Source organism: Alosa alosa, chromosome 10 (genome assembly GCF_017589495.1).
Source record: "Alosa alosa isolate M-15738 ecotype Scorff River chromosome 10, AALO_Geno_1.1, whole genome shotgun sequence".
In the NCBI taxonomy this organism is placed as follows: Eukaryota; Metazoa; Chordata; class Actinopteri; order Clupeiformes; family Clupeidae; genus Alosa; species Alosa alosa.
In genome coordinates this window covers 23779161-23803809 of record NC_063198.1, presented here as the reverse complement: position 1 = coordinate 23803809, position 24649 = coordinate 23779161, and the positions used below count along the sequence as shown (strand labels likewise).

The following is a 24649-nucleotide window of genomic DNA, read 5'->3' as shown; positions in this document are numbered from 1 at the left end:
AAGTTAAAATATACAAACATTTCTTAAATTCTTACTAAACACCCTTAGGACGACACAGCATCAGATGAATGCAGGTTCAGGCCGAGGTCCTAGTAGTAGATCCCTTTGATACCAATGTTAATTAAACTCTGGGACCCTGGTCCCTACACCTGAGAACCACTGATGTACGTTTTTTTTTACTGTACGGTAATAATGCTGAATGAGCCAAACAAAAATTTCCGCAGCAAAATTTTGGTTGGCCCCACCAAATCTCACTCCAAGGTTTTTTGAAAAGTTGGCAGCCCTGGTAGCCTACTGGTGCTGAAAAGGTAAATAGATTGTAGAATAGCCAAAGAAGATGTAGCATTGTTATAAAACCTTTAAAATCTCTAAACAATCACAAGTAGGGCAGTTCATCACAGTTCATCCATTGCAACTGGATTGATGAAAGGTCACTTACACCTAGGCTACATTGTATTTGGGAAAAGCAAAAGGTATCAGCATAATGTTATTTATTTATTTATAAACAAAAACATCTCTGTCAGTTCCATGCCGTTTTCAACAGCTATCAAAAACAAAGGTAATTGGATTTTTTGTGAATGTTTCTTCTTCTACATAAGATTTTAGTCATCTTTAGTTCGTGTAATACTTTATTGTCAATGCACAAATTAAGTAACAGTAGTCTGAAACGTTATTGTTAATGCACAAATTAAGTAACAGTAGTCTGAAACGAAATGCTGTTTTACATCTAACCAGTGGTGCAAATAACTGACATGATGAAATGCATCGCTAGACTGTTCATACACATTTTAACGGGCCAAAGTTAAAGAGCTGTTGTCCGTTATTGTTCGTGCAAATATGGACCCTTTCAAGAGAGTTCCATTATCAGCATCATAGTTGGCCCCACAAGACTTCCTTTTTAACATTCCATATGTTATCTTAATGCAGAGGAAGTAGATTGGGGCCCAAATAGAACGTTCAAGCATTGTTTTTGTTTACCTTGTTGAAAGGCTGATTCATGTTCACTTGCATTGTGTAACTGAGGTCAGAGCCCGTCTACGGAGAGCCTGGCCACTCCGTATTAAGTCCCATTGTACCGAATTTTGGTTGCAGTTCCACCAGAGTTCCACTGGGGGCGATCGCCATCAGTGCAGAATGAATGGGAGTCAATGGAGCTAGACGGCTAAATTTGTCTCTTTCACCTGATTGTCTTGACAAATCTCAGATTTGATTGTAGTTTGTATAACTTCAACATGGGTTATAAGTCAAAAGTTAAATGAACGAGTACTTATGTCCTTTTGATTTCTTACAGGTTGGGTCGTTGTTGCCCATAACACGCTAGCATTGTGCTAATGAATGACGTCATTGACACGTTTGAAAGGCTTTTTAGAACAATTAAGTGACTTTAAAAAATATAATACTCAACCAAGTGTATTTTCTTTGCCTCCCCTTTCGAATACAATATTCAAATTACTTGTAAAAAAAAGTATAACCCGAGAAAAGTGGATTTTGAGGGGTACAGCTCCATAGACCTCCATGTATTCTGCACTCGTGGACGAGCGCCCTCATGTGGAACCACAGGAGGAACTGCAACCAGTTCAGAAACCGGAAGTTTTCCGAGAGTGGCAGTTCTCCCTTTATTAGACATTCTCTGACCGCATCAAACTTCTATCCGCTCAATTGTAGCAATCTTTACACGAAAATGTATATTAAAAATTCACAGACAACATATGTTCACATTCATGGCAAAATTCAAACGGGACCAGAAAATAATTATTTTCTCACATTCACTTGCATTAACGATTTTTCAATCTAGAGGTCCAGCGGGAATAGCGGAAAGGGCGGGACTTACCAGCTCTATAGAAGGTTGGATGGATACGGAAGTTAGGAGGCGGGACTTATTCTGGAGAGGTCCAGGTATGAAATCTGGTTCCAATAAAAAAGACGCTTTACATTTGATTGACAGTACTTGCATCAAGTTGTTGAAAGGCTTTTGTCTACGTTGCCCAATCAGCGTAGACTTGGTCAAAAGCCACAAGTCACAGTTGTCATCTAGCCGAGAGAAACATGGCGGCTTCCATGGTTAGGTGGCTGCGAGGATTGTACGTCTTCTTCTTGACGTGCCTCTTTTCTGTATTCGCGTTCTTAAATTTAGAGGAATTAAACGAAATGAAATATGGAATTCAGATTTTATCAGATCCTGTAATCATGGGCCAGGTAAGGATCAAAGTAACCTGGATTTGTCCAGCTAGCTTTCAGCTAACTTTGGCTAGTCAGCTGAGCGCAACATGACACAACGTTATATTTTACTATTTAGGTAGCTAATAAGTTGAGTAATTGTGAGTTTTTGCTTCTGAGATATTAGACTAATGATAATGATAACACTAATGCTACAGTTCTTCTTTACAAGCACCTGTCTTTAGTGTTTTAAATTAACGTTGCATTACATGTTTACAATGTGTGTTATACTGACAGAAAGATGACACTTGAGCTCACTCACATTGAGAATCCCACGAGATGAGCCAGTCGTCAGTGAATTGTTACGTTGTTGTTTGTGTCAGTGTTAGTTTATATTTGTTAGTTTGATATTTGAACTTGTTCAGTAGTATCCTGGTTTTGCTACTTCATGTACGTGTTTAAGGTAACAGATAATCTGTCGTAAAGACCAGCTGTTGAGACATTATTTGCTTTGGCTACAAGAAAACTGAAGATAGAGGAATGATTGACAGAATGTCGAGCATGACTACATCATGGTATCCAGTTATGGTGAATTGTAGAAGCATTTCAGTGGGGTGCCTTTAGCAGTCAGGCAATTAATCAGTCAAGAATGTCATTTACTCCAATATTCTGATGACAACAAGTCTTCATGTAAGGTTATCCAAAAAGGCCATTCCATATGACACCGATCTGAGCTGAGCCTCCTCTTGAATCTTGATATCAAGCCAATGTGGTGAGCGTCTTGCTGTTGGGGTATGGTCAGAGAATGCTCTACACCAGGGCTATTCAATTTCATTACCAAATGGACCAGACAGGAAAACTACTGGGTCTTCGTGGGTCACCCAAAATACGGTGTTGCTAAAATGACTCCTATTGTGGCTAAGAGAAATGCATTCATGAGTATCCAGCTACAATTGAAAACGTTGAAATGAGTTGGTGTTGGCCCTATAGTAGGTACAGTAAATTGCCCCGCAGCTGCATACCCTGTATTATAGGTATGGGTATTAGAACTTTTGCAGTAAGAGATTATATTGACTCAGTGGTGTTTTGTTGTTTAAAATTGTCCTGTTGATATTAATATGGAAGCATTCAGTACGGTGGCCCTGAGGTGCAAACACAAACACAAATCGAAAGCCACAAACACAAATCGAAAGCCACAAACACAAATCGAAAACCACAAACACAACTCGAAAACCACAATGACAAATTAAAAACCACAACGGCAAATTAAAAACCACAACGGCACAGCGACAAATAAAAAAAACACAACGGCAAATCACAAACCAATCACAATGACATTAACAAAAATGGAAGTAGGTGGCAGCCTATTTTCAACTTTCAACCAGTTTAAGAGTGAGTGCATGACTGTTATAGTCTACAGTATAGATTGCTGTCATTTTACAGTACAGGCATGGGGGTACCGGAGGGCTTATAACCAGATGATCGTTCCCACAGGCTTCACACAGGTTGCTGAAATGTTGTTGTTGTTGTTGTTGTTGTTGATTGTTGTGGTTGTGGTGTCCATGGAAGTATTCCACGCTGTCTTCTAAGCAACCCAAACTGCACCCCCTGCACTCTCTTCTTGTTGGGCCTTAATATTAGTTCTCCTCATTGATCTTCAGGTTTATTGTCTCCTTGGAAAATAAACAACAGTTCTCTCTGATGTGTGTGTGTGTGTATGGTGTGTCTGTGTGTGTGTGTAGGCGCAGTCGGAGGATGTGATGCTGGTCAGCAGTAAGTTCAAGCAGCGTTACGAGTGCCGCCTGCCTGCCCAGGCCCTCCTCTTCCAGCCCCACTCGCCCAGCGAGGCCCCTCCCACCAGCGCTAACAGCTACAGTGGGCCAACCATCTCCGAGCTCTTGCAGCCAATGAGCAACGCTCCCTGCCTCATTAAGGTGCGTCAATCACACTTGATGCTTGTAGTTCATTTGCATATTCACTCAAGCATTGCACTGTACATCTTAGACACTGCAATGATTCAGAAACTGTTGCTTTCCACCTTGTGTTTGAAACATGCATTCATTCACTACATGAGCTCTATATAACAGAGTTATTCCCAAGGGCCTATACAGGTCACTACGAATTGAATGAGTGAATGTTCCGAACTCAGGGAAATGTCTAAGTACTGTATGATTTTTTTATTATTATTATTTTTCTTATTTCTGGGTTTTTGTTTGTACTTTTGTTAGTTGCATGTGTGTGGTCCTCATCTACCTTTTTTTATGTATTTTCTGCCTCTCTCTTTCCTTCCATTTTCCTCTCAGACAAAGGACTGGTGGACTTATGAGTTTTGCTATGGAAAGCACATAAGACAGTATCATCTAGAAGGTTAGCTTCCCTTTATTCATGCATTTATGAGATATGACAAATGCTTAGTAATGTTGTCTTATGTGTGTGTTATTACTGCTGGACAGCAAGAAAGGTATCAGACAAAAGTCCATTGTAAGGGAAAAAAAGAGAAATAGTTGCTTCTTTTTCTACAAGCTGTGTGAACCAAAGGATGTCAAAAGCAAATTGCTGCAAAATATTCTTATTTTATTTTGTGATGGGTATATATTTTATTTACCGTATTACATATTATAATAGACACATTAAAATGCTTTTGTCTTTTTTTACAGATTCAGAGATCAAAGGTGATGTCCTGTTCCTCGGCTACTACAGCTCAGAGTTTGACTGGACCAACGAGACAGCTAAGGTAAAGCTTAGTGTGCTCCTTGAAGTGCTTTCTCTCTTTCTCTATTTGTGGTGGTAGGTAATGGGGGGGGGGGGGGGGGGTCATTTGAATGGAACAGTTTTGAACAAATCTGTGCAGCGTGGTTAGGATGCCAACAACAATTGTTGATGTTTTCTTTAAACAAGCATGCAGGCTCGTTGAGAGACTGCACGAAGGGGAACATAGCTATACAATGAAAGGATTTCATCCAATTTAAATAGTACAACATAGAAAATCATTATTTGGTGGTCAATGTTGATATTGTGGTGGGCTGCCACAAATAAGTCAGCGTATGGGAAACACTGTGTTACAATTTTAATGTTTTTGAACATCTGTGCCTGTCTCTACCTGTTCTTATGCTGTGTCCAGGCCTCTAAACAGCACCGGCTAAGGCGCTACCACAGCCAGGCGTATACCAATGGCTCCAAGTGTGACCTCAATGGTAACCCCAGAGAAACCGAAGTCAGGGTAAGCCCCACATAGATAAGCGCACAGACTTACACACACACACACACCACACACACACACACCCCAACAAACAACCATAATTATTTAAAGCAGTAGTTTACTGACAATCCAATCAGACTTATTGTGCCTATAAGAAGCTAGTCATTGGATATGTGTCATTGTTGGCCTATCTCACATAAAATAACATGATGATTTAGGCTATGACCTTTTTGTCCCCATGTACACAAGCATGTTCTCCCCCTTGAACATCATGTAGGGCTGTTTATTGATATTTATTTATGCAGCATCTGTTTTTTGTGTTTGTTTGTGTGTGTATGTCTAGTTTGCATGTGAGGAAGGCTCAGTGGACTACATAGCCCGGGTGGACGAGCCTCAGTCCTGTCGCTACGTGGTGACCATCCAAACCAGCCGGCCCTGTTCCCACCCCTTCCTGCGCCCGCCCCCTTCCACACGGCCACAGCCAATCATCTGCCAGCCTGCTCTCAGCCCCCAGCAGTACATGGACTATGTCAAGGCCCAAGTCTGTGAGTCTCAATCAATGTGTATCTGTGAGTGTGTGAATGTGTTGGTGTATGCTCAAGTGTGTGTGGGTTTGCATTTACATTTGTGTATCTGTGAGTTTGAGAGTGTGTGTATATAGTATGTATATATATACTCTTTTGATCTCTGTAATTTGGTCTCTGCATTTATCCCAATCCGTGAATTAGTGAAACACACTCAGCACACAGTGAACACACAGTAAGGTGAAGCACACACTAATCCCGGCACAGTAAGCTGCCTGCAACAACAGCGGCGCTCAGGGAGCAGTGAGGGGTTAGGTGCCTTGCTCAAGGGCACTTCAGCCGCGGCCCACTGGTCGAGGTTCGAACCGGCAACCCGGTGTGTGTGTGTGTGTGTTGGGGGGTGGGGGGTACTCGAGTGTGTCTGTAACATGTGTGCTGGTGTATGCAGGTTTGCATGAATGTGTGAGTGTGTCTCAGATAGCATTTGACTGGGACAGTTTTGGCCGTGGGTGTGCACAGACCAGTACTTGGTCGGTCTTGGAGGCATGTTCTCTCTCATGTTCTCTCAGGTTAGACTCATCTAGCTAGCTGTTCATATAGAATAAGTGTAATAATAAAGAATCAAGAAAGGTACAGTAATATGTGGGTGTCGATTTGTGTTTCAGTTTTACCAAACCACACTTGATATAGATTAAAAACCATCTGCTTTTCCTACTGAAATATTTCATTTAATTCTCGCCCTCTCCCTACAGCGGACACCAAGCGCAAGGTGGAGCAGATATCTGAGGAGCTGAAGACCCTCGATGAGATCTTGTCTAAAGATGAGGGAACAGATGCAGATGGTGCAGCTGAGATGACTGAGGCGACGGTGGAGTCTATAGATACGGAGACTACAGGTCCTCTATCCATCCATCCATTCATCTATCTATCTATCTATCTATCCATCTATCCATCTTAAGACAATGAATTATAACGAGTGAGCGAATGAGATTATGTTTAATGGCCTATGCAGATTACACGGGATCTTACCAGGAGATTGGCCACATTACAAGATCATGTAGCCTATCGTAGCCTACTTGATGTGGCATGTCGTCATACTGTCAGTGTCAATACGGGAGTCGTAAGAGATTTCCCCAAAATTCTAACATGCCGGACTTTTGTTTGTGGAGTCGTGGAACGTCACACAGACAATAAATTGCGGGTCGTTGAATATGTCACATTACAAGACGGGTTCCTCCTTCGCCATCGTTTTCATCGTTCTTCGTTCATCGTTTCCAACTTTTCATATTCGGGCACGACACTGGAAATTTGTCAACTACGACAAAATCGTGGCAAAATCAGGCTGAGTTGTGTAGTCTGCATAGGCCATAAGGAGAATGTCCATCCCTCCATCCATCCAGCTGCCCTCTTCTTCATTAGGACAGTGATAGAAAAGTCAGACAGACTGACTGATACATCATTAACTAAACAGACGTCTCTTTGTATGTGTGTGTTTATGTGGCTGTGTTGTATGTGTGTGGGTAGAATTCCAACCAGAAGAGAACAACATCTTGGAAAGTGAATCAAAGCCCGTTGACCAGCCAGAAGACCCAGAGGCTCAGGTACGGTATGCTGCCTTGCCCGTACACCCTACCCAAAAACCCCACACCCTACCAAACACCCCACACCCTACCCAAAAACCCCACACCTTACCCAAACACCTCATACCCTACCCAAACACCTCACACCCTACCCAAACACCTCACACGTTACCCAGACACCCTCACACCCTACCCAAACACCTCACACGTTACCCAAACACCTCACACGTTACCCAAACACCTCACACGTTACCCAAACACCTCACACCCTACCAAACACCTCACACCCTACCAAACAACCTCAGTTCGCCCCAGGAATACGCGCACTAAATGCAACACTAAAACCAGAGAAATGTCAAATCTAGAGTGTCAGTTTAGATTGTGTCACAGCATCACAGTTTCTCTCTCTCCTTCTCTTGTCTTCTACTCATTGTTGTTGGTTTGGTTTCTTCAGCCTGTTGCTGAAGATGTTTCCCAGGGAGACCAGCTGCAGGATAATGAAGGTGAGTCTACTCCTCAGGTCAGCTACACACTCAGGAGCTGTAGTGAGCAGACAAGAGAAGCCCAGCAGTACTGTATATTAAAGCCTGATTGGTCTGTTGAGTATGTCAACGTCTGATTGAGTTCTAGCCTGGTTGAGATTTGGTTGAGTTGTTAACCAATCTGTGAACCAATCTGCTTTATGTGTGCGGGACAGTGTTTGGAGAAGAGAAGTTTAATTTCAGGATCATCTCCGATCCTGCTGACCTGATGAAGTTTGTGCAGCACCTACGTGAAAGCAGTCAGAGGGTAGGTCTCTTTTCTCTTTCTTTGTCTCTCTCTCTCTTTCTCTGCTTCTCTCTGTTACTCTCTCTCTCTGTGTCTCTTTCTCTCTCTCCTTTTCTTCCTCTCTCAATTTGGCTGTATCTTTCTCATGTACTTGCACAGACACGTATAGACACTTGAAACTGTTCAAATATTGTGGCTTGAAAACCAGTTAGTTTGTCTTCAGACATCTATTTTGTGCTGTAAATGTTTGAGATATCTGTCACATCCCCTTATTCATGCCCTTAACACTTTGACTTTCTTAGCCATCACCAATCTATTCAGAAAACGCATTTTGATGAAGCCATTCAAACTGTTTTAACTTGTGTGTGTGTGTGTGTGTGTGTGCACGTGCAGTCAGAAAGTGAGGAGGAGGATGACGAGCAGCCTGCCCTGAAGGAGAAGACTGGAGCGAAAGAGGGGCGAGGAGGAGCAGGAGACACAAAGGAGGAAGAGGGTGACGAGGACGAACGCCTGCTCCAGGAGTTTGAGGAGGAAATGGCCGATGTGTCCATCCCGGCCGAGAAACGCAAAGAGATCAAAGAGGAGATGCAGAAAGAGTTCAGTAACATTATAGATGAGGTATGACCAGTAGCAGTGTGTGTGTGTGTGTGTGTGTGTGTGTGTGTGTGTGTGTGTGTGTGTGTGTGTCTGTCTATGTGTGGTCAGTGTGTGTATATATGTATAATGGTGGGGTGGGGAATGGGGTGGTTGAATACTACATTTTTGTCAAATTTCATTGATTTATTGATATTATTTCATTGAGATATTGGTCTCTCTCTCTCTCTCTCATTCTCTCTCCCATTTCAGGCCCAGCAGGAGCTAGAGTCGGAGGGCCTGAAGGGAGTTTGACCCCTCCCAGGCCCACACACACACTGGAGAACACACTGGACAAGCTCCTGGACCGCCTGCAGGACAAGGCTTGACGAGGGAGCCAACACCCACTCACACTCATACTCACACTCACAGTCACAGTCACACACAAACACAGACACACACACACTCACAGACCCCAGCAGAGGACCAGACGGATCAGACTGACCCTCAGACGACCGAGAAAGAGAAACACCCAGACCCAGCCAGCCGTGTTCCTAAACACCCAGGTATGTGTTCTCACACACACACACACACACACACAAACACACACTGACTTCTGGTTGGTGATCATACTGTATTTTTCTGCAAGGTGACAACCATAAGATGCATTATTTATTTTTGATGTGGTTTAACACCAAAATGTTTTGAAATCCTTTCCAGATTGTGCATCTCTTTCTTGCACATTGTTTCTTCTGATGTAACAGCAAAATGTGTCTTAGTGCATCTTAATGGGATGATCCGTGCAGGTCTGTGAAATTGCGCAGTAGTTCTTACAACTTCTATTTTTGGGATTTCTTGTATGATTGGTCAGAACATTAGCACAGTATGATCTCCATCTGAGAAGGTTTGAAGAAAAAGTGATGTGTGTGTATTCCACCACAGATGCATTCATCTCACCTCTATGGTCATGTTGTCTGAGGAGCAGTCCAGAAATTGGACTTGCTGTACTTAATCTGTGTAGTAGACCATCTTCAGCATGTTTGTTCTTTGTGTAATCCACTCATGTTCATAACCACGCTCTGCCAGATCGACCGCATTCACTCTCGTTGGTGTGATTATGAAGGATTGAAGATGGTGTGTGAGGTTTGAAGGGGTGTGGTGGTGGTGTGGTGTTTGAAGATGGCGATAAGGGAAAGCTCTGGGGTCGAATCACTTAGCCACACATTCATTAGAGTTTCATTAGACATCAGTATAGTGCTGTAAAGATCTGTTATACTGGCAGATGGGAGATGTAGGAGGCACTGGGGTGCTGGTAGAGTTTTATGGAGGCCTGTTTGAGTCTTATGTATGAAATAGAAGTAGCAAGTGGTGTTGGTGGAGGGGATTGTTTCTGGGATGACTGTGGTGACTGCTTTGGTGTTGGTGGTGGTAGTTACATGTCAACAGGAATAGTGCGAACAACTCAATTAACAGTATGCTAACAGATTCAATTGGAGGATCTCAGTTGCGGTGGTGTTGATTGCATTTGATTGTAATTGTGATGATAATACACCATGATGTCTCTGTGTGTGTGTGTGTGTGTGTGTGTGTGTGTCTGTCTATGTGTGGTCAGTGTGTGTATATATGTATAATGGTGGGGTGGGGAATGGGGTGGTTGAATACTACATTTTTGTCAAATTTCATTGATTTATTGATATTATTTCATTGAGATATTGGTCTCTCTCTCTCTCTCTCTCATTCTCTCTCCCATTTCAGGCCCAGCAGGAGCTAGAGTCGGAGGGCCTGAAGGGAGAGTTTGACCGCTCCCAGGCCACACACACACTGGAGAACACACTGGACAAGCTCCTGGACCGCCTGCAGGACAAGGGCGACGAGGAGCCAACACCCACTCACACTCATACTCACACTCACAGTCACAGTCACACACAAACACAGACACACACACACTCACAGACCCCAGCAGAGGACCAGACGGATCAGACTGACCCTCAGACGACCGAGAAAGAGAAACACCCAGACCCAGCCAGCCGTGTTCCTAAACACCCAGGTATGTGTTCTCACACACACACACACACACACACAAACACACACTGACTTCTGGTTGGTGATCATACTGTATTTTTCTGCAAGGTGACAACCATAAGATGCATTATTTATTTTTGATGTGGTTTAACACCAAAATGTTTTGAAATCCTTTCCAGATTGTGCATCTCTTTCTTGCACATTGTTTCTTCTGATGTAACAGCAAAATGTGTCTTAGTGCATCTTAATGGGATGATCCGTGCAGGTCTGTGAAATTGTGCAGTAGTTCTTACAACTTCTATTTTTGGGATTTCTTGTATGATTGGTCAGAACATTAGCACAGTATGATCTCCATCTGAGAAGGTTTGAAGAAAAAGTGATGTGTGTGTATTCCACCACAGATGCATTCATCTCACCTCTATGGTCATGTTGTCTGAGGAGCAGTCCAGAAATTGGACTTGCTGTACTTAATCTGTGTAGTAGACCATCTTCAGCATGTTTGTTCTTTGTGTAATCCACTCATGTTCATAACCACGCTCTGCCAGATCGACCGCATTCACTCTCGTTGGTGTGATTATGAAGGATTGAAGATGGTGTGTGAGGTTTGAAGGGGTGTGGTGGTGGTGTGGTGTTTGAAGATGACGATAAGGGAAAGCTCTGGGTCGAATCACTTAGCCACACATTCATTAGAGTTTCATTAGACATCAGTATAGTGCTGTAAAGATCTGTTATACTGGCAGATGGGAGATGTAGGAGGCACTGGGGTGCTGGTAGAGTTTTATGGAGGCCTGTTTGAGTCTTATGTATGAAATAGAAGTAGCAAGTGGTGTTGGTGGAGGGGATTGTTTCTGGGATGACTGTGGTGACTGCTTTGGTGTTGGTGGTGGTAGTTACATGTCAACAGGAATAGTGCAGACAACTCAATTAACAGTATGCTAACAGATTCAATTGGAGGGATCTCAGTTGCGGTGGTGTTGATTGCATTTGATTGTAATTGTGATGATAATACACCATGATGTCTCTGTGTGTGTGTGTGTGTGTGAGGTTGGTGTTACATAAGTCTTCTCGTTTCTGTCCTGTCTGTCCCTGCCGCAGTGCGTGGGCAGGTTGCCGAGGGTGACCAGGTGAAAATCAGGGTGACAAAGTATAAGCTCGGCTCTGTGGCCGCGGGGGAAAAGGACGAGGGCAAGGAGTTGGGGGAGAGCGACCCCCAGTGGCAGCAGATACAGGATGCAGTCAAAGAGCAGCTAGAGAAAGCAGGCATCAAAGCGCAAGGTACGACAGAACCCCCCACACACACACACACACAACACACACACACACACAACACACACACACACACACACAACACACACACACACACACACACACACACACACACACACACACAGAACACACACACGCTTTCCTTTCCTTTCTCTTTACTAACATCAGAGAGCAGTAGAGCACTATAAGTTAATATTAGTACTGTTTGTTGACGTTGAGGTACTATAGAGCTTTTGTGGGAGTAATTGGCTACGAGGCTGATGTGGGGATAACACCTTGGGTCTGGCTTTTTTCTGTGTCTATTTCTAAAGATCTAAGTGGACATGTGCATGGTGTGTGTGTATGTCTCTATGTGTTCAAGAGCATGTGTGTGTGTGGGTGTGTTTTTTTGGGCTCCCTACTGTCACTTTCCATCTCACTACTAATGCAGCCCCTGAGAGACCAGCGGTACAAGGGAGACAACGATGGCTGCTGACCATGAGCATGACCACACACATTAGGCCCTGATCTTAAACACTTCTGAGCCAGGTCAAGGCCACATCCATTCTAGTCATCTATCCTGAAGGGAAATATTCCTCTATGTCTTTGAGGAGTATGGTAGGGAGAAGAGTAAGTGATGTTTAAAGGGAAACTTGGCAGGATTTCCCCCTCTGCTGGAGAAATTGTGCATTATGCTATTTCAAACTGTGGAAAAAGGTAACGATAAAGCACATGGATTTGTTTACAAGCTAGCAAAACGGTTAGCATAAGTTCGGCAGACAATGTGGATGTTACAAGGTAAGAAACACGATTTAAAACGAGTTTCTTGTTTCGCACTTCTCTTTCCGGGACGGTAGTCTCAATGTTGCAAGGTTGGTTTTCCGCCTGGGGACGCAAGGGGCAGCGGGAAAAGTTACCATTTTCACCGGAACAGGTCATTTAACCATCCAAATGATTTCTAAACAGGTTTATTACGTTGAAATAGTTGCCAAGTTCCCCTTTAAAGATTGAAAAACTGCCTAATTATCTGGGGCTGCTCTCCTGCTGCACCCATATTGAGCCACCAATGAAGATCTCACTCTCAGAGAACTGACCCTGGTGCAGGCATGACACTGAGGACTCAGGGGCTGCTATCGTCACATACACACATCATGACTGACAGACTCTTCAGCATATGCTAAATGCTGATATATGCTACTGCTATGCTAACTGTTAAAGTTTTAAATGCTGTTGTATGCTTCTACATGCTGTTTAATACTAAATCTGGCCCAGATTCAGTGGATCAGGACCATATCATTTTCAGCTGCTACCTGGAGTGTGATGAACAATAACAGGGGGAGTTTGCATGTGTGTGTGCGTTAATGGGTGTGTGTCTCTTCCAGGAAAGATCGAGGTGAAGATCCTGAGCCGTAAGACAGTGGAGGAGGCAGGAGACCAGTGGTTGAGTGAGGAGGACACAAAAAGCTTCAGAGAGCTACTCATCAATCTGCTGGCAAGTACACCCTCGCAACACACAGACACACGCATCAATGGTTCTGTTGGAGACTCAACTCATACTCAAAGCTGCAGTAATCAACCAGAGAAAGCATGTATTCTCATCAGGGCAGTGTCTCAAAGAGCTTCATTGTGCCACAGGCATAGCCATCATTAAATTATGTTAAGGTCAAGGCTTAGGAAAAGGACTCTATAGGAACAACCTAGTTTGAATACAGGTAAGGCAGAATGGTTGATGCCAAGCACAGGTTTAAGAATTTTTGCTATTTGTCCCTTTTGACAAACCAGCACAACCAAATTAAACCTCATGTCCAAGGGTCTTTCTCATACATAGTTATATGGACACACTTTAGTGTCTGATCTGACATCTGACACAATTCAGTACACCTAGGATTGGGCAAAACTCAGATGCGAAAGGTGATCAAAATAAGATACTGTGGTTGTTCATGCTTGTTTCTAAGATTATGTTCCGTGTTCCGTTGATCAAACTTGTTTTCTCATGGTGTGCTCGCAGACCGGCGGTACTGAGGAGGTCTACAAAGAGCAGAAGCGACAGCAGGAACTAGAGGACAATTACAAGTTTGTGTGGGGCAGGGAACAACCCGACGACAGCCAATCAGCAGCCTCGTCAGACGGCCAGACCACAGTAGTGGCAGACACGGACGACTTGGAGCTCTGACTTCTCTCGCTCTCCTGCCGGACTTTTGCGGAGTTCTTTTTCTCCCTCTCAAGATCCAAGTGACTGCACCCCACAACCCCATACTCCCCACCCCAAAAAAGCTGCCTACTTTCTGTCTGCCCTCAAGCTCATGGCCCTTGTGAGTCTACCTTACAGACGACTGTAACTCGCCTGCGTTGATATTACCTTAATTTATGTCTGTATAATTTTAGCTTTCATAGGCACACCTGTCCTTGGGTAAGGTCTGCAGGGCATCATGGGAAATGTAGTTTAAAGAAATGTTGGTGAGGTACAACACTAACTTGGCTACTGGAAATAGGTATTGTGGGGCTCTGTCCCTCCCTGTAAAGAGACATACAAATCATCAATACTTGCACTGTTTTGCCCTCGCTTGCACATTTAAATCTGCTGGAATGTGAAGAGTAGTTCTTGATACCAGATTGAAACATGTTGCGTGTCACATTGTGTCAAAGGGCTTTTCTATGTAAACTTGTATATAATTCTAGTTTGTTAGTCTGTACAGAATTGTCTTTGTGTGCGTGTGTGGCTGATGCCAGATCATAGCTGGGGGACAGTAGGAGCACACCGGCTTGTGTTGGGGGTCAAGATGAAATAATCATTTGTACATTTTTGTATGCTGGGGAAAAATGGTCCTGTCGTTTCAGCTCTTCTGTAAAATGCTTTCATTGTATCTCTTGTGAGATTGTAATTTAATAAAAAATGTACATATGATCACAAGTTATACTGGAGGAACATTTGCTCTAAGAAATATCAACTTTATTTACTTTTCAATAGCACATCAAACATTTCATACACAAGTATAACCGTAACTTGATTGGATGGTGCCTTCTGCTGTTGTTCGTCGGTGCAGCAAAAGTTAGAATTTTGCGACGCAAGCGTCGGGAGCAATGCAACGCAACAGACCCACAATTCAGTTCGGCAACGGACGATGTAAGCCCATGTAAAGTGGATGGGATGCGTCTCCAGCACTGCACCGCACGCAACTGTGTGTGGGAGCCATAATAGTCTCAGAACTGATAAAGGCATCAAGCTATTCCTTATTCCACAGTGGAGATATTCTGGAGAAATTCTTCACCAGGGGATGTGCAGCTTTTTACAACTATATTTGAACTAGTTTGATTTCATCTTTCACATTCATTGTTTCACAAACAAAACAATGCAACAATTGACACAAATAATGACAAACACCTGTTGTTCTTCATAGAATCCTCTTTAATCCAACTAAACACACCCAAATATTGTGCTAAAAATTATTTACAGGATAGTCCTTATGGTCGACATCAATGGTGGTCGGCCTGGAGTCGGCCATATTTTTTATGTTGTGTGTTTTCTATATTATAGACCTCTAGTAAAATGGCAAACATGCAGTACATTTAGTTACCTTATGTGACGGTAGAGGAGCATTCAGCTTTCTCACACTGAATGGTGCGATGGTCTTATGAACTTAGCTGCACATTTCAACTCTGAAGTCAACACACACATAGTCCTATTGCGATCACCCTCTGAGGAAGCAGCTGAGCTGTACACAGGTCAAAGGTCGGGAGTTAAAAATCACTAGGTAGAGTTCTTGTAGAAGGAGAGCATGTCATCCAGACTCTGGCCCTGCTGTGTTGGCTGGGACCGAGGAGGTGGTGGTGGTGGTGTGTGACTCGCTGACTGTTGGCGGTGTGTGTGGATGAGTGTGTGTGTGTCTCAGCCCACTTGAAGGCAAGCCTAGGTTTGTTCTGGTCCTCCTCGCCAGAGGTTCTGCTTCTGCTGCCGGCCCGGTTCTGACTGCTGAAGTACGCCGACGGTGGAGCAAACTCAGAGTCCCTCTCGTCACGGCGACCGCTGACCCACTGGTTCCACATAGACTCTACAGAAAACACAAGAGGACAGACCAGGGAGGGATAAATGCATTAAGTATAAGTATAAGCAACCCTTTGGTTTCAAACCCGAAGCCCTAACCAGTAGGCCACGGCTGCCCCATTAGTTCAAATGTGTATGGAAGTGTAAGTGTGTGTGTGTGTGTGTGTGTGTGTGTGTGTGTGTGTGTGTGTTTCACCTTTCCCTCTGTCCCACTCTCGAACGTGAGGAACTCCAGGTTTGGTGTCCTTCCTTTCCTGGATCTCCACCTCCACCTTCGGCACGGATGGCGTCTCAGGAACTTCTCCAACACCCTCCTCATCCTCCTCTTCCTCCTCCTGCACCGCAGCACCTAACAGGACACCAGGGGATAGAGACTTATCTTAAAGCAATTTTCTCCACAGAGTCTTTACACATTCAGTCATCAGAGTTTCTCCAATAACACACACACACACACACACACACACACACACATAGTGATTGTTGGTGATCTCAGTTTTGATGTCATTGAGTATAGATAATGTAATGCCATAAGGCTGTCTAACTGTCTGATGACCAAAATCGTCATGAGCTCCCCACCAACCCAGCGCACCTGACTCCTCCTCGGTTCCATCCAGTTTGCTCTTCTTCATCTTCCTCATCCTCACTTTGGCCAGACGAGCCTCCAGCAGGGCCTTCCTCTTCTCCTTCAGTCGCTCCCTCTTACTGCGCTGGTCTGTGGTCTGATAGGACAGGAGAGAAGCGCGCACACACACACACAACACAACAATAGTGAGTAGGGAGGGTGGGGGGTAGGAGTACAGAGACACAGAGAGAGTAGTTGTTGTGTTGTGTTGTGTTGTGTTGTGTTGTGTTGTGTTGTGTTGTGTTGTGTTGTGTTGTGTTGTGTTGTGTTGTGTTGTGTTGTGTTGTGTTGTGTTGTGTTGTGTTGTGTTGTGTTGTGTTGTGTTGTGTTGTGTTGTGTGTGTGGGGGGTACAGATGCAGTTGGAGAAGAGGAACACACAGAAGAACATTAAGGGGTGATTTAGGCTGCTGATGTGGTGACCCTTGTGGTGGTTTGTTTGTCGTACCTGATCTCTGAGCATGTCCAGGGTTTCCCTCTGTTTCCGTCGCTGCTCCTCATCCTGGGCAAACGAAAAGTAGCCAACACCCAGCTCTCTGGCCTCTGGCAAACACACACAGCCACACACACTCCCTTAGCTATGACTTTTACCCAGTACAACATCTTACAGTACCATTAGTCAGACAGAGAACAACCTGACACAGAGTTAAAAAGTGAGATATCTATGTAAACAACTTTAAAATGTACGCACACACACACACACACAAAACACACACACACACACGCATGCACACACACACGAACAGCACACACACACACACACAAAACACACACACACACACACACACACACACACACACACGCACAGCACACACACACGCACAACACACACACACACACCTTGTTCCCTGATGTTCTCGTAGTGAATGGGCCCTATGGGTCTCTTCATGCTCTCCTCCTCCTCCTCTGCCCACTGCTCCCTCTGGATCTCTCTCCGCATGTCCTCTGAGAGCAGACTCTTATCACCGCTACCCAACCTACAATCACACACACAGTGCATATACTGTATATGTAGACACAATAATGCAGTCTAGGCAACAAGGGAAATCTACCACAAAGCCAAGGCTATCAGCAGTTGGCATCTCTTAGGACATTTTAGCTAAATAAAATGCAATCAGCAGTCAGCATTTCTTAATATATTTGTGAGTCCTTTGTATTTTGTCTGTCTTCTATGTGTGATGTAAGAGATCACATGATAAACGTCCAGTAGATAAACTTCAAGCTTCAAGAGACAGTACCGGTACTTGTGCACAGCAATGGTCTGTGGTATCTAAGGGATGAGCAGCTCTGAGGAGAGTTCAATCTGCTGCTTATCAAAGGCTTACCTGCTTTTCTGAAAATCCTGGTCCATTTTCTGAAAGTTTGGCAAGTCTTTCTTCAAACATTTGCGTGATCTTCCCAGGGCATCAACATATTCCACCCTGTGTGGCAGACAGAAGGTACAAAACAATGACTCATACCTCAGTCAACACATCACCCAAACTTCAGGTGTTAAGGGTTGTATCAGCGATTTCAGGCCCAAAAAAGGCCCAAACATTCACATTCATCTAACCTTTCCTAACAATCCACTAGCTGTCTGTTCCATAAGCAGGCCGTCAAAAAAATGCGCCTCTGTAGGCAGCCTAGGCTCCGAGATCTGTACACAAAATCATTTGCTACCAACACGGGTTGGCAACCCACTCAAAGGCAAAATAAAGTGTTTCAAACAATAACCGACGAGATGCGCGTTAGGACAGTTTTAATTGCACGGGAGGGAGGGGGAGGGAGTAGCGAGCTAGCTCTCGGGTCATTCCACGTCAGTTCAACCAGGGCCCACGCACTTAGGTCTCAAAAAATTCTGAAAAAATTACCAGGTGTACCTATGTTACCCAGGAGACACACTGTAAAATTACTCTTATGTAAAGATCAATACTTTCCATGATACAGCCAGTTTTACAGTTTGACCCTCTCGGTTTTGTGACAGAAGTGACGTATCCCCGCTATCACTGATACAACCTTTAAGGTCCATTTCAACTTCAAGTTTTAAATGTACTAAAATAACTAGACTAAATCACTAGACTAAATCACTTCCGGTCACATTAGATCACGTTTTGTAAAGAAAGAAAGGTTACCATTCTTCATCAGGGTTCTGAGGGGGAGGAACTGGAATTTGTTGGTCCTCTTCTTCCCCGTCTCTGTACGCACTTGAGGTGTTTGCATGTGCATTTCTTCTCTGGTCAATGATCTTCTGGGTGAAGTCCACCAGGAAAAGTCCCTCCGTCTCCTCATCTGGAAAAAGTACAAGAGAGGCTTACAAATAACCACACGCTAGAATATACAATTCACCTCAGTTTCATATAAATAAGCCGCTATTATGTCATATGTGGGAATGGGAGTGGGAGTGTGTGTGTGTGTGTGTTAGAATGAATAGAAAGCTAGAGGGGACCTGGGAAATCTCCTTTGGTCATCTGCTCATAGATACGAGCCTTCTCCTCCAGTTTCTTTCTGTAAGGATGCAGAACAAATACACAAGTAAGCAATGGAACAGTACTTGATGCAGCATGAATACTATACCCATTTCTGTAAGATTATGTCAGCACATAATCAGTTGGTAATTCAGTGGAAGTTATAACCTACTGGATAGGAGTATTGTAATGTATTTTGAATATTAAACTTCTTGTATCCTCACACTACATTCATGTGATTCTCTGTTCGTGGTGTGGAACAGTAGAGACTACATAAAACACAAAGTTCACTAATCCAACTCACTTTGATTTGTCCAGATTATTCTCCTCCTCTGCACTGAGTTCCACGTCCTTCTGAGCACGTGCAGACACGCCTTCATTCTGTTTACTCCAGATGTTGGGCTTCTACTTATGCGCATACACACGCGTGCACACACACACACACACACACACACACACACACACACACACACACACACACACACACACACACACACACACACACACACACACACTCAACAATCTACCCAGAAGAAGCACATCTGACCACATATTCATACAAGTGATATCTGTTACCTTAAGCTTTGGTCTGTCGGCGGACCCAGCAGCAGAAGTTCCTCCATGTTGGGTGATCTTTTCCTGTCGAAACTCCTGCTGTTTCCTGTAAAGCTCTGCCTTCAGATCCACCAGCTAAGAGGACAAGTATTTGAGATTTCATATATTAAATAAAATAGCATGTAAACAATCTATGTATAGTTTCATTTGTAGCCTACATGATGCTGCACTGATCATTCTGTCCTACTCTAGTAACTCTCAAACGTTCAAGTGCTCAAGTTCAAAAAGAGTTAAAATATTTTGTATACAAACACTGAACCAACACGTTGGCCTTGGCAGCAATCAATCGATTGATGAGTAGATCATACAAAGCATGAGGTTAGGCTACATATTACTTAGTACAAACACAGTTAGCTAGAAGACCATTAAATATAAACTAACAATATGATACTTAACGTTTCCCACTGAAAGCTGTAAGTTTGACGCGTAGCTATGACGCCTGTACCTTGGCTGCTAAAGTACAAAAAATAGTCAAGACTTTCATCCTGTCTTCTGACACTTTCTGACACAAAGTAATCTTTGTAAATTTCACTATGCTACTCAGCTAGTTCGTGCTAGCTGCTAGCTATCTGTTAGACAAACAATATAAGATATGATTATGAGCTAGTCTGATGTCCTTACCGACGAGGCTGTAACGTTAAACTGCTTCTTTTTGTCCATTATGGAGATATGAAATCCAAGCTGATTACCCACACATGGACATCAGTTGAGCATATAGTGGTGAATCCAATCCATTAACAGTAAAAAAAAAAATAGACTGAACACATCACATCTTCTTCTCTGGCAGAATTGGTAGTACTGCGGTGCGCTACCGCCATTATCGGTTACAACTGGTACTGCACGTCTTAAATTCCCCTGGTACTTGGAGAGAATCAGCCTAAACTGTCTAGAAAAATTGAACCTCTATTCCATTTCTTTGTGGCTGATACCCCAAGCCAATGAATATAATTGTTCTTTCACCTACAAGCTGGTAAGCTGGTAAGGAAAGCTGGCTCTGTAGTGGGAGCTGAACTGGAGTGCATCACTTCAATATCTGACAAAAGGACCCTGAACAAAGTCAAAGTCAAGTCAAAGTCAAAGTCAGCTTTATTGTCAATTTCTTCACATGTTCCAGACATACAAAGAGATCGAAATTACGTTTCTCACTATCCCACGGTGAAGACAAGACATATTTTACCAATGATCCACTGACCACTGATCAACATACAATGAATGTCATCCACTCCACAGCACTATTAAAAAGCGAGAAGAGAAAAGAGACTTTGCTCACTGCCATGCACAACTGAAAGGCTGAGGATGTCATTTGTCCCCAGGGCCATTGAACTGTTCAATGCTTCACTAAAGGGAAGAGGAGAGATAGACTTCTCTGCTTAGTCTGTCTGCCTCTCCACCCGTTTTTACTACTGTTTTACAGCCACACTGTTTTTCATGCTATATTAGCACACATGACCAATGACTTCTGCTACAATACTGAATGGCTGTAACCCTATTACCTTAACCTGTTCTTGCACTGACATAGTTTGTTTTATTACCTTGTCTACATTATACTTTATTCTCCTATTTGTCCATATTATTTATGCTGGTCTCTAGACCTTATTCTTGCACTGTTGCACTGTTGGACTACTTTTTGCACCTTCACCACAACACTCACTCTCTTGAGAACCTTACCATGCACACATAACTACTACAGGACTACTGTTGGGACTACTTTTTGCACCTTCACCATGACACCCACTCTCTTGAGCACCTTACCATGCACATACAACTAAAGGACTACTGTTGGACTACTTTTTGCACCTATGACACTCACTCTCTTGAGCACCTCACCATGCACACAGAACAACAGGCCAGTCCCGGCCCAGTCACTGGAAGCATCTCATGCTTGATCACCCTCAAGCACACTGTGGATTTTTAAATTTAATTTATATAGTATATTTAGTATTTAGTTTTGTTGTTTTTCTTATATTCTACTGTCTCTATTGTACAGTAGAGTTTGGTTATATGTTTATATGTATATGTTTATACATCCTCACATTTCTCTCATGCAAGTCAGTAACTACTACCTTCCTCCTCCACTTGCTGAGTCCTGAGAATTAAGTTGGGCGGAAAGCAGGTGCCTAACTTTCCTCCCTGGACACATATTTAACCATGTTTGTGATATGATGGTATGATGCAATGATCTGAATCCTTTACAAATAAATAAAATATGTATATATTAAAAAACTTTTCCCTAACACTGCATAAATATAAAAGAAAAATACATTGTTTATTGTTAGGCCAGGGTTAAACAAGCATGCCACTGAGGGGTAGCACATTTGTTAATGTAGATAAATCTGGACATTGAAACCATCAGATAATTCAATATATTGACCTGTTGTAAAACTGAAATGAAAACAAGAGGGAAAAAAAGATCCAAGGGCAGAACTTTACTAATTAATTAGACTTTTACTTACACAAGGTAAAATATAACTGTGTTGTTTTGTGCTCAAATGAGAACACCATATGTTCACTTGAGCCATATTATGGGGAAATTCAAAATTCTTGAACATACAATTTAGCATGGGATGGGATGGGAAGACAAAAATGTGATCACTTGTTGATTCTATTTGTAAGCTTGTGTCCAGTGGATCCGGATTTGTGTCCAGTGGATTCGGATTTGTGTCCAGTGAATTTGGAATTGTCTTCAGTGGATTCAGATTTGTGTCCTGTAGATTCAGATTTATGACCATTGAATTCGGATTTGTGACAAGTGGTATATTCTGTTTCTTCTGAGCTTTTGAGCCTTTCGGTGTAGCTGTGTAGTCGTCCTGAAGTAGTGCCTGCATAATGTCCGTCCATGTGTTGACTACATTTTTGATGACTGCTTTGCTACAACTGAATAGTGCTGCAAGGTGGAAGTCTTTATAACTGTGCCTTAACTTCATCAAAGTAAGAAACACCTGATCTGCAACGCTAAGGCATTTAACTTTCCAACCAGCGAAGTAGCTGACGGTGCCCTCCAAGCTAGTGGCACATTCAACAATTTTATTAAAACAGTCTCTATCTGGAAGGCCTGTCTCCATCTTAACCACCTCGTCACTCAGTCGAGAGGGAGTGTACTGGCTCTTAACATTGGCCAGCTTCAGCTTTAGAACTCTCAGCTCTTCCTTGACATCTTTCAGCTCCGTTTCCAGAAGAATATTGACTTGACTATATGTTTGAGTGCCAACACTGGGACAAATCTTGGTTAAGACTGGTGATACAATATGAACGGACTCGACGGGAGGGATATAATTCATTATGACTGCCTCGCCATTACACATTTTGCCATTTTGACATGCCATTTTCACAGAACGCACTGATTCTACAGGAAGAACATTTTGAGTAGTTGGTTGTTCTACAGCACAAACAGGCTTCTTAACAGGACGGTATTTGGGTATTTTAAGATCAATGCAAATGGTCCCATCTTTGTTCTTGAAAAGAGTAGGACCCCTTTCTTTCCCTTCTGGGAAATGACAACTGCAAATTCTGGAGGTGATAGAAGGCTGTCGACCACTGCGTCTAAAGCAAAAAGAAACAAAGAACAAAAAGCTTAATAATTATTGGTCAAAACAGTGCATTCAAAGAAGGGCATGAACATGTATTACCTGCTCAAAATCTTTAGTTTATGTCCCAAAAGTAAATACTACAGTCAATGAACATGCCAGAGCCATCCAAATGGCAGTTCCTGGAGTCATTGTTATGAATCAGATCATGTTGAGCATCACTGTCACTTTAACAGTATGTGCTTAGTATTTTCTGATAGGTAGGCCTACAAAGTTAAAAATGTATGCATTTATCTGTATCTTCATTGCACTTTGTATTTAGACCAAGCCTTTGCGATACAAATAGCGCACGGGGTGAAGGTTGGATGAGGAGGCAAAATGAGTAGGCCTAGTATCGACTTTTGCATGCAGTGTTTGTTGTTTCTGTAGGCCTATGCCAAAATAATTTTATGCGCTTGATCATGCCCTGCTGATCATGTCAGCCCAAACACAAATCCACCAGGAACATTCATTCAAGATGTGGTTTAACCAGAAGTCATTGATCCCCTCTGGTTACTATACTTGGATGTACTTACCCTACGACACGGGCCCATCTACGCCTCGTTGTGTCGTCTGTGGGAAACCTGTAAAATTTACAATGGTGACGTATACCACCATCAGAATAATGATTACAACAGGGTGCAAAACAGCGAACCATGTTCAGGCTACAAGTCCAAATGTCACCCACTAATTTTTAAAGTACACCACGGTTTAACTTTTACTGGAAGGTTGACACAACTTGCTAGCACATGTGTGCACAGTGCACAACAAAGATTGTTAAGACGGAGCCAATCTTTGTGCACAACACAAGTCAACGACGCCACGATGACGACACCACTGTCCACATATTGTTTCAAAATAAAAGCTTCTGTTTTTGACAGACAGAGGGCCAACCAGGTCCAGGGTGATAGCAACAAAAAAAAGCCTAACATCTCTACCTTTGTTTCAAGTCCTGTTTATGCATCATCAGAGACTTTAGTATCATTGTGTGTTTCTTTTCAGGGGGCAACCAGGACATTTGTGGGCTCCTGACAGACCTGACTCACTAAGTAGAGACCTCAGAAGCTTTTAGGCCCACTTGCACCATGTTTGGATTTTTTTCTGATAACGCTCAACACACACAACACAGACATGCAGACACACACCTACATAATGTGCTTATTTAACACCAATATCACACATTAAACATAGCCTACATTAGCAAGTATCCAATGTATTATCCACTAAGTACATTTGCACACACAATCTGTTGCAGATACAAGCAAGAGGCCAAATATATTTGGTTTGTTTAACTGTT

The 24649-nt window shown here is 43.1% G+C and overlaps 3 protein-coding genes across 5 annotated transcripts; 1 reads left to right on the top strand and 2 right to left on the bottom strand.

Moving 5' to 3' along the window:
* Window positions 1–2017: 2017 nt before the first annotated feature.
* Window positions 2018–14979, top strand: os9 (OS9 endoplasmic reticulum lectin). Of its 2 annotated transcripts, XM_048255567.1 has the most exons (15): window positions 2018–2196; window positions 3900–4091; window positions 4461–4524; window positions 4815–4891; window positions 5279–5377; window positions 5700–5901; window positions 6633–6776; window positions 7405–7481; window positions 7915–7963; window positions 8158–8249; window positions 8622–8846; window positions 10557–10848; window positions 11919–12098; window positions 13451–13560; window positions 14077–14979. In XM_048255567.1, the coding sequence occupies exons 1-15, from the start codon at window positions 2047–2049 to the stop codon at window positions 14239–14241; spliced, it is 2118 nt and encodes a 705-aa protein (XP_048111524.1). In that variant the 5' UTR covers window positions 2018–2046; the 3' UTR covers window positions 14242–14979. The 2 variants fall into 2 exon arrangements, with proteins under 2 accessions (XP_048111524.1, XP_048111525.1); XM_048255568.1 differs by lacking the exon at window positions 11919–12098.
* Window positions 14980–15453: 474 nt separating this feature from the next.
* On the bottom strand, window positions 15454–20570 carry ccdc174 (coiled-coil domain containing 174). 2 transcript variants are annotated; one of them, XM_048254932.1, is made up of 12 exons: window positions 20411–20570; window positions 19751–19864; window positions 19479–19579; window positions 19156–19214; window positions 18842–18998; window positions 18056–18151; window positions 17571–17707; window positions 17179–17273; window positions 16700–16829; window positions 16307–16459; window positions 15763–16117; window positions 15454–15723 (listed from the first exon to the last, which is right to left on the bottom strand). In XM_048254932.1, exons 1-11 carry the CDS (start codon window positions 20447–20449, stop codon window positions 15807–15809), a joined length of 1392 nt encoding a protein of 463 aa, XP_048110889.1. In that variant the 5' UTR covers window positions 20450–20570; the 3' UTR covers window positions 15454–15723; window positions 15763–15806. The 2 variants fall into 2 exon arrangements, with proteins under 2 accessions (XP_048110889.1, XP_048110888.1); XM_048254931.1 differs by having other exon boundaries at window positions 15454–16117.
* Window positions 20571–22200: 1630 nt separating this feature from the next.
* On the bottom strand, window positions 22201–24141 carry LOC125302264. Its single transcript, XM_048255373.1, has 2 exons — window positions 23889–24141; window positions 22201–23329 (listed from the first exon to the last, which is right to left on the bottom strand). Exons 1-2 carry the CDS (start codon window positions 24008–24010, stop codon window positions 22219–22221), a joined length of 1233 nt encoding a protein of 410 aa, XP_048111330.1. The 5' UTR covers window positions 24011–24141; the 3' UTR covers window positions 22201–22218.
* Window positions 24142–24649: the final 508 nt, after the last annotated feature.

Bases quoted from the DNA above. Each gene is read 5' to 3' on its own strand.
- os9 (XM_048255567.1), top strand. From the start codon at position 2,047: ATGGCGGCTTCCATGGTTAGGTGGCTGCGAGGATTGTACGTCTTCTTC. The intron at 4,525-4,814 runs GTTAGCTTCCCT...CTTTTTTTACAG, and splicing joins AAGACAGTATCATCTAGAAG to ATTCAGAGATCAAAGGTGAT. The intron at 4,892-5,278 runs GTAAAGCTTAGT...TGCTGTGTCCAG, and splicing joins GGACCAACGAGACAGCTAAG to GCCTCTAAACAGCACCGGCT.
- ccdc174 (XM_048254931.1), bottom strand. From the start codon at position 20,449: ATGGACAAAAAGAAGCAGTTTAACGTTACAGCCTCGTCG. The intron at 19,580-19,750 runs GTAACAGATATC...GCGCATAAGTAG, and splicing joins CCGACAGACCAAAGCTTAAG to AAGCCCAACATCTGGAGTAA. The intron at 18,999-19,155 runs GTCCCCTCTAGC...TACTTTTTCCAG, and splicing joins GACCAAAGGAGATTTCCCAG to ATGAGGAGACGGAGGGACTT.
- LOC125302264 (XM_048255373.1), bottom strand. From the start codon at position 24,010: ATGGTTCGCTGTTTTGCACCCTGTTGTAATCATTATTCTGATGGTGGT. The intron at 23,330-23,888 runs GTAAGTACATCC...TTTTTGCTTTAG, and splicing joins AGATGGGCCCGTGTCGTAGG to ACGCAGTGGTCGACAGCCTT.